The sequence below is a fragment of the Sturnira hondurensis genome, unplaced genomic scaffold, assembly GCF_014824575.4.
Source record: "Sturnira hondurensis isolate 20B ecotype Veracruz unplaced genomic scaffold, ASM1482457v3 Scaffold0002638, whole genome shotgun sequence".
NCBI lineage: Eukaryota > Metazoa > Chordata > Mammalia > Chiroptera > Phyllostomidae > Sturnira > Sturnira hondurensis.
In genome coordinates, this window is record NW_028075269.1 from 10,806,567 (window position 1) to 10,816,046 (window position 9,480).

The following is a 9,480-nucleotide window of genomic DNA, read 5'->3' on the forward strand; positions in this document are numbered from 1 at the left end:
CAAAGGAGACAAAGACAGAATAAGGGTTGTTGGAGAGGAGAATCAGGATGGACTGGTGCTACAGAAGTCCAGGGCCAAATTTCAAGAGTGCACGTTTCCCGAATACTCACTCCGATATCAGCCAGTATTTCTTGCAATGTCTTCTCCACAGAGGGTCATGACTTGATAGCTGGCTGAGTCTCCGACTGACATGGCAACAGCTGACGTAACCGGAGTCACAGTTTGCATAAAAGAAAACAAGGAAACAATGTAAAAATACAGATGAAAATACTCGCATTAAGTTTTGTTCTACTCCTTTTGCTTTTCTTAGTTTCCATTTTCTACCCTATTTATAATGGCAAAATATTATTTTCAAAATCTTTTTAATATGCTAGCTGGTATAATTATCTTTGCATACTGAAATCTTATTATTTGAACTCACAAATAAGCCCCAAACCTGTAAAACTGTAATTTTCACATGAAGTCTGTGAAACACGTAAACCACTGGAGTTAATTTCAAGTCCGAGAGCCTTCCTATACTCCTTATTGTGACATCAATCATTTCTGCACACAGGAAGAAACCTTATTTAGGTATAAATGGTGTTTTGTTTTGCTTTTTAAGGTCTGTGACACATTTGCCGCTAAATACATGGGACTTTTGTTTACTTTGTTCTAATTTTTTGTAAAAGATAGAAATAGCGCAGCCCAAACTACTTTTTAATTGCACCAACTGCCGGAGAGCCCGGCTATAAGAAGTGTCAGTCATAACAATTCTTTTTCAATCTCCATAGCTATTCAAGTTAGTATCAGCTGCTCAGAAACATAGAATGTTAGGAACAAGTAATTTTCTTATTTCACAGAAATTTCTAACACAACAGTGCTCCTGTCCTGTGAATCTTACACGTAGTTAATTTGCAGAAAGAATGAACTGAAGATTAAGAGAATGTTCTATCTTTCCAGAGAAGGAATCACAACTTACAGAAAGGAGGTATTCAAACATCTCATTTGGGCAATGGCTGATCAATTAAGGGAATCATAAATCAGGTGGGATTTGTCAAGGCCACGAGTGGAGCATGTTAAAAACTTTTGTTCAATTTTCAGATTTTACAAAAAATCATCCTCCATCCTTTTGTGCCAAGCTCATGAGATGCCCAAACTAACTGGAATCCCTCTGGTTTGGGAATTCAGAGCCCTCGTTCCCTGATCCTTCTCCCGCCACTGTCCCAAGAGTTCAACAACAGAAAAGAATCTCTGAAATAAGCACCAAAGGTGATTTTGATGCACAGCAAGGATGAGAATTATGGTTCTAGAGATTCTGTCTCAGTTGGCTTGGGATGAGACCTTGAGCTCAGGGATGTATATGATTAAAAAGTGCCACACGTAATTCTGATACACAGTGAGGGTTAAGAGTGATTGGTACACAATACATTACCCAGCAATGGAAAAGGAGATTTAAACTATGCAGCCCAAACACAATGACCTTAATGGATGAATCCAATCCAACCCAATCCAGTTTAGCGAATATGTACCCAAAACTTCAGCGCTAAGCAATGAGCCAGACACTTGGCAAAGTTGGCTGTATAGGGCAGGAAACTTTTCTGTGGATACAATTCAGTGGTGTTTGTGATGGTTAATTTTATGAGTCCACTTGCCCGGGCCAAGGGACACCCACATAGCTGATTAAACATTATTTCTCGGTGTGTCTGTGGGGATGTCTCTGGAAAAGATTAGCATTTGAATCGATAGACCAAGTAAGCCAGATGGCCCTTCCCAACGTGAGTGGACACCATCCATTCCACTGGGGGCCTGAACAGAACAACAAGGCAGAGGACGGTTAGGTCTGCTCTCTCTCTGACTGCTTCAGCTGAGACAGGGATCTCCTTTGCCTTGGTGTTCCCGATTCGCAGGCTTTCAGACCCAAACTGGAATCTACACCATCAGTTCTCCAGCTCTCAGCCATTGGTATCAGACCACCAGCTTTCTTGGGTCTCCAGCTTAGATAGTAGGACTTCTCAGCCTCCATAATTCATGAGTCAATACCCTTTAATAAATCACACACACACACACTCTTTTCTCTCAAGGACCCTGACTAGTATAGTATTTAACTCAGTTCACTTTTATAAATATTTAGTGAGGGATCATGTCACATGTTTATAAAACTTTGATTACTACCTAAAGCATTTAAAATAAAATCTGGTCTCCTCACGTTGGCTCAAAAGGTCCTGCACAATCTCACCAGCCTCTTCTCAAGCCACTCTGCCTGGGAGTCACTCCCTGCCTCCTGCCACACCAGTCTTCTAGCTCCTCCAACGGGCCATGCTACTGCCCAGTCAGCTTCTGAACACAATGCTCCCTCTGCTAGGACTGCCCTATGGCGCCCTTCATACATGGCAGCTCCTTCTGATTTGAACTGATTGGCTCTCCCCCTCATTCCTTAACAGAGCAACTGGTTTATTTCCTTCACAGCACATAGCATTTCTTGTATTATGTGCTTGTTTGTTTTCTATCTTGCCCACTAGACTGTAAGCTTCATGCGAGGGCGCCTTGTCTGTCTTGTTCACCATTGTATCCACAACATTTAACAGGCTGGCAAGCAGCAGGAGTCCAAAAACAATCTGTGAATAAATGATAAGTACAAAGAGAAATAAGACAGTCTTTACATCCAAGAAGTGAGCAATCCATCTGGCATGGCAAATAAACAGAAAAAGGCAACAGAGGGAGGAATCAAGTAAGGGGGTCTTAAAGGAATTTCATCCTGCCAGAGGGAGAAGCATTCCAGGCAGGGTCAAGAGCTCAAGCTACAGAACAATAGAAACACAAGGGTGTAGTTTGCCAGCAAAAGCCTGATTTGGCTAGATTAGACAGTGCCAAATGATAAGAGCCTGAAATGCTTTTGGAAATGAAGTTTATAGTCTGCAAACAAGAGGCATCATACGTTTTTAAGGAGAATGACAGCAAAATCTATCTTACAAAGATTATCCGGGCAACAGTGTGGTCCTGAGAATTTAGGGTTTGTGTTTGTGTTATATTTTTAAGAGGCTTTTGCAACAGAGTATTTCAGAGGAGTACAGTCTGCAGCTGGACGAGCCTTTCCCAAAGAAAAGACCAACTTTGCCTCTCTGCTTTGGTTCATCCCATCCACCCTGAGTAGAGAAAAAATGTATTTTTAGGAAAAAATAAAAGTGTTACAGTTACTAATATAGAGAGTAGCCAGAAACTGGAGTTACCCCTCTCTCGCCGCTTAGCTAGACTAACCAACAGGTACCATTAACTCCAAAAAGACTGTACTTCTAAAAGGCTCCCTGATAACACAGGGCACAATCATCAAATGGTTAGAATCCAATGGTTAACCCAAAACAAAAACAAAAACTCCAAATAAACAAACAAAAAAAAACAAATCTCGCCTACCTATCCTTAAGAGGGCCACTTCGCCCCCTCTTCACTATGTGTGGCAGCACAAGAAAGACAGAGCCATGCCACCAGCTGTCAAGGGTATAAACAGCGCCACTCCTTCCAACATTCTAGACAGTCTCGTGCTCTGAAGGAACTGGGCCTCTAACCACCCTGACCAGCAACCGGTGTTTATTTTTGGAACAGATGCTGGTAATCTGGGAAACCCAAATCGTATAGGAGAAAGCGGTCACCTGTATCGCACCAGCTGAAGTCAGTACCAAAACACGAATGCAACATGCAACCGTGAGGAGGAAGGCTGAAAGCAAACCAGTTTTCCAGCATATAAGTCTTAAAGTGTGCCCTGCAAGATATCATGGTGCCTCGGAAGTCGCACCTGGGGGTCAGGGGGTCGCCCGGCTCCTTCTCTTCCCCTGCGCCCCACTTGCCTATTCCGGCACTCCACTCCGTAGGCCCGGGGCCTAAGCAAACAAGAGCGCTTGGGCCAGAAAAGGGCTTTCCAAAGAGGCCAGGGCAGGGCCACACCGGGCGGAGACCGGGGGGGTGTTGGGGTGCGGGGATTGGCGGGAAGCAGTACCTCCCCCCCGGAAATGAGCCTCCCCGAGGCCTGGGAGAGGGCTCCCGTCGCTTCTCGGGCCTGGGCCCCGGACAGAAGACCTCAAGGCCTTTACCCTCCCGTCTCGCCCCGATCCCCGGTGACTCTGCAGAAGGGAGGCCTTGATATCACCTTCTGGTTCACGCGAAGGTCCGGGTCCAGTCCGCGAGCCTGGCCTCCATCCCTCCTGCCTCGCCATCTCCTCCCGCCCCCGTGACCCCACCCCTGGCAAGCGCGTAGTCCCATTACTTGATTAGGTCCCGGTAGTCCAAGAAGGATAAGATCAGGAGCAGGGGATCGGTGGGCAGCGATTCTAGGGTCAGAGGCGCAGACTCGGGGTCCATTGCCGCCATCTTGCCAGGCCCGGTGCAGGCCCCGCCCCCACCGCCAGCACCCGAGCCGCTTCTTAGCGACTCGCACAGGTTTGTTATGTAACCGCAGAGGGTAAGCCCCACCCACGGGGCGGGCCTAGGAGCGGCTCCTGGAAAAAGGCTCCGCCCACCGCTCCTTGGCCTAGAGCTGGAGCAGTAGGAGTGGTCTGCTTGTTGAATTCCCGCTCTGCCAGACGCGCCAGCTCAGCTGGGGTGCCTACGCGCAACACTGAAGATCGCTGGATCTCTCTCGTCCTATTCCGGCCCCTAAGCTTGCCCACCCAGCCCAGGCACCCTTTCAGTCTTTGCTCCTAAATCTTCACCTTCCGGCCCCTCGTGAGAAATTTTAGACCGGGTATCCTCGGGGTCTGGCCCCAAATCTCTAGTTTAATCTTCTCCACCCTTGGCCTCCAAATCCACTGCTTCTCTTCGTTTTCCTACCTAGACACCCTTCATGTTCCCCCTTCATACTTGTCCCTTGCATACAGCTAGGTGGCTCTGAGCCACGTTCCACTAAGTAGGGGCAGAGCTGGGAATCAGCTACAGGCGCCGGCTCTTCTGTCAAACTGGGGAAATGATTATGCTGGGCATAATTTTAACCCCAAGTAAAAAGGTATACAGGGACTGAATCTAAGTGTCAGCCACTGTCACTTGGTCATTGTAGTTCTTTTTCGACCTGTTGGGGCAATGCAAAGTCTATAGTAAATGAATTTTTTTTTTTTTGGCCAAGGTTTAATCTCGGAGAGTTAAGCACCCAGGTATGAAGGGGTGAGGTGAATATCTTCAACCACACCACCCCGCAGAGGTGGGGGGGGCAGTGAATGAGGCATGAGGATGGCCACTTTTCAGCTTTGCCAAGGTAGTATTAAAGTGGAAGTGGGAGAAGTGTCATGGATTGTGAACTAAAGAACACATTGCTTATCTTACCTGGTTTCTTCCTCTTCTTTACTTTTTCAAAGGCAGTGTGGTGTAAGGGGCTTTGGGGACTCCAGTCGCATCAGTCATTTATCAGATGGTGGACTAGTTAAGAATGCCTAAATTCTATGAGCCTGTTTATTCATCTCTAAAAACCATTCTTCCCCCAAGATGGTTTATGGATGGTAATGAAACTAGATATTCAATAAACATTAACTTTCCAAGCCCATACATCCATCCTTCTCTATGCTTTCCAAACTCTTCCTTAAGCTGGAGAAAGTTTCCTCCCAATTATTTGTAAAAGTGAAATGATCCCCAACCCCAAAATACTCTGCTCCATTTCCTCAGTTCACCATACCATTAATGCTTTATGATTTTGTCTAAAACTAATAACCCCTTCCACCTCCCTCCACAGGACAGTATTAACCACGTTTACTTTATATATCTTACAATTTTGACATCCTAAAAGTTGCACTGACTGGGATGAGACTGCCCTCCAGGGTTAGTTAATTCCTGAAGATAGCAAACAACCACCCACTTTGTCTAATGCTCACACACCAAGTTAATACTCCCCCTGCTCTCCATCATCCCAGGGACAGGCACCAGACAACTAGAGATTGCCCCAACAGACTAAAGCCGGCTGGCCATTCATTGTTGAAACTAGCACATTCTAAGCTCTTTGCCCTGCCTTCGCAGTGGAACCCTCCCATAAAGGCTCTGGCCTAAACTTGCCCCTTGCTCCTGCTTCTGCCTCCTGACCAAAACTTAATGTTTCTACTGTAGCCCTGCCTGGTGTGTTGTGCTCCTTCCTCAGGGAAGTGTTAAATGATATAAATCTTTCGAAGGCCTGGGCTTTGCCATGTCATCACTCAGTCATCTCCATAAATTAAAACCCCTGGATACAAATGAGACTGCACCCCCCCCAAAAAAAAACAACTAAAACACCTGGCTGGTGTAGCTCAGTGGATTGAGTGTGGGCCTGCGAACTACACAATCGCGGTTCAATTCCCAGTCAGGGCACATGCCTGGGTTGCAGGCCAGTTCCCACCAGGGGACCCATGAAAGGCAACCATACCTTGATATTTCTCTCCTTTTCTTCCCCTCTAAAGATAAATAAATAAAATAAAACAACTAAAACAACCCCCTCTGCTTACATCTCTGCACTCTTAACTATTTATGCACATATTTAACACATTTATTGAATTACATGTAGGTCAGTTGTTCCTGGCTTGTCTTACTCACCAGACTAAATTCTCAGTGTTTTTTGTCCTCATAACCCCAGGGCCTAGCCTGGCATTCAACAAGTAGGAAGTCTAAACTCAGGTCGAATGGATGAAGACGGAGAGGCACTTGCTCCCCATTCATGTTTGTCTCCACTTTTTCCTCAGATGGGCTATTTGTTTTAAATCCAAAAGCTGGTGAAAGTGTCAAGTACCCTGCATTTGCTTCTGCTGTCCTACTGCGTTTTCCTTTCCTCTGGGCTTGGTCCAGTTATGGCCTAATGAGAAAACTGAAAGTGGGAAGTTACCCTACTGTCAGGGTCAGGGTTAAGATGAGGCTAAAGAGGCACTTAGCTGGGCACAAAATGTAGGGAGAGGGGCATGCCAAAAAAACCTTCAATAATCAAGACAAATACTATTAAAATAGTTAAGAAATCATGTTAAGAAATCAAAAGTAATGCTGAAAAAATTTGTAATGAACAAAATACCAAAATCCTAAATAAAAACCCCCCAAAACCCAGGATCTCACGGTGCTGTACAAACCATACTGGAGCCTAAGGCCAAAAGAAAAACCATAGCTATCACTTAGGGGCCCTCTCTGCTGAGCTCTTTCTGGGATGTGTCCAGTCTCTTGCCCAGCCTCTCAGTGGGAGGACAGGAGCTGGAGCTGTGAGCAGGGATGGGGAGTGAGATGGGAGAGAGGGGTCCTGTGCACTCTCTTCCTTCTCTGCTTGTATTGCCCGCCCCCCCATCCCAACCTCAACATTTTGCCTGTATACTGAATGGCAGTGCTGGCAGTAGCTGCATGAAGGTCTCATACTGTCTTTGGCAATGGCCTTGCCCAGTGGGGCTCCAGGGGCAGAAGACATTCTTGGGAGATTCTCAGGGGCATCCTGTCAGGTGGCAGGCAGGCCAGGACTGGACAATGCAAGCCCTGGTGTTAGCTCTCCTGGTCAGGCTGCAGCAGCCTGGGCACCTGGGAGCCCTGGAGATGAGGGGCTGGCACCACTGGGGGACTGCCAGAAACCAACTCCCCCAAAGAAGTGCGTCACCAAAAAGGAGGCTGGCCTCTGCAGAGCCCAGGAAAATCCAGGGGAATGCTTCTGATTTATGGCTGAAAGCAGGGAGAAGAAAATTACAGGGATATGTGAAGATTAGGGACTGTCAAAGCAGCACAGAATGGCAGCCAGGCTGCTGGGTTGATGGAAAAACCTGCGATGGATTTAGCTGTTCCTATGGAGCAAACCCACAGACAAACCCATGGCTGATGAGAAGCCTGGAACAGATAGGAGATTTAAAGGTATAGTTCCTAGTCATTCAAACTAGGTTCTGGGATGTGGTCCCCTGCTTCTCCCTTAGATGAGACTTATAATGTCCCCTAATTTGGTAACCACATGTCTGTTGTTTTGTTTGGAACCTGCTTCTTGTTTTCTTGCAGTCTATATGACTGACACGAACCTTCTGGACTCATGGAGAGCAGACCTGCCGATTGGACACATTTAAAGCATTGGTGACTTCTAAAATGATGAATACAATGATGCCAAAATTGCACCATGGAAACAATGTCTCCTACCAAGGGCAGAGAAAATGCAGTGCTCTCATGCAAGATGTCATACAGGCCAGGGCGCCATCCGCCAGTTCCGCAGCCTGCGGGGCTGGGGAAGCCCTAGTGTCTGGAGCCTTACGGTGTCCTTTTGAGGACTGAACCTGTCAGTTTGCATACTGTTGTTCCTGCAGTATGTGACAGACACCACAACCATGGCTGAGCTAGTGACACTCGGTAGGCAGGGTGGGATAGGTCAGTGCTATTTTGGGGGGTGGCGTGTGTGGGAATCCTCTCCAGGAGGAAGGGAAAGGTCAGTCTGTGCCCTAGGCTCTGCCCTGTGCCCCAGGAGGCTATGAGCTGTGTCTCCTGGCTTCCAGATGGGCTCAGCCCACGGAAAGCCATTGTAGGACTTTGGGGGAGGGGGAGAAAAGAGAAAACAGCATCTAGTCACCACCAGCTGGGGGTTTGACTATGGCTGTGTTTCTCTGTGGGATCCGCTCCTGTGTCCTCCAGACCTTTGGCTGGTCCAGCTCAGGTGACACGCCTCCCTCTCATTGCCCTTTAACGGTGGGAATCAGCTTCCTTCTGGTGCTAATCCCTGGGGGCCTCATCATGCTCACGGGGTCCCTCATGGGGCTCACAGCTCTGTAAGTAATCTCCTCATTGAATCCTGTTCAGGTATGTCCCTTTGAAAGTTTTGTCTGCCCCCGTAGAGGACCCTGATTGATGATGTCATTTGCCTTTGTCTCCCCAGGCACACGGGGCTGTCACAGCCTCTCCAGGAGGACGTCACCTCTGAGAGAACTAATGCCAGCACAGTGAGAACTGCTGCCTGGGGACAGACCTGCCACTAGATTCATGACATGAGCACTGAGGGTGGTGCATGTGTCGCACTGGGACCCATCTGGGAAAAAGTTGGCCATGGGTGGGTGATGGGCTTGGGAGCTTTGGGAGGTGACAGGTACGCTTCTCACCTTGACTGTGGTCATGGCATTGTGAGAGTAGGTATATGTCCAAACTCTTCGAAATGTGTGCATCAAATATCTGTGATTTTTGTATACCTATTAGGTCTCCATAAAGCTGCACAAGGCAAAAGAAGCAATGATTCTGCCATTCACATGACCTTCCGGGGGTTTCCTGTACAGCCGCCAGCTAGTGATAGGAATGGAGGCCCAAACTTTGATTGCCCTAATTTGGAGACAACATTCTTCAGACAGGAATTTGACTACCAGCTTTACACTCCTGGAGCTCCCTGTCCCAGCCACGCCCACCCCACCTCCACCCCCACCCCCCATGTATGTCAGACCCATGGAGTTACAGACGTACAGACATCAGGGTTCACTCTCGTGGCAGATTTGAGACTTTGGAGATGAGACTCTGATTTTTTTGTCGGCCAAGCCTGTAAGGACTGCCTTCTGTTGCCAAACCTGAAACCAGCCCATT

At 47.4% G+C, this 9,480-nt stretch overlaps 1 protein-coding gene across 1 annotated transcript in view; it reads right to left on the reverse strand.

Moving 5' to 3' along the window:
* The window catches only part of FBXO3 (F-box protein 3), a 38,817-nt gene extending 34,426 nt beyond the window's left edge, over positions 1–4,391 (reverse strand). Inside the window, exons 1-2 of the mRNA XM_037040480.1 lie at positions 4,235–4,391; positions 111–200 (exon numbers count right to left, since the gene is read on the reverse strand). Coding sequence (XP_036896375.1) covers positions 111–200; positions 4,235–4,338 — 194 coding nt within the window. The 5' untranslated portion in view covers positions 4,339–4,391. The remainder of the gene's footprint in view (positions 1–110; positions 201–4,234) is intronic.
* Between the last annotated feature and the right edge of the window lie 5,089 nt (positions 4,392–9,480).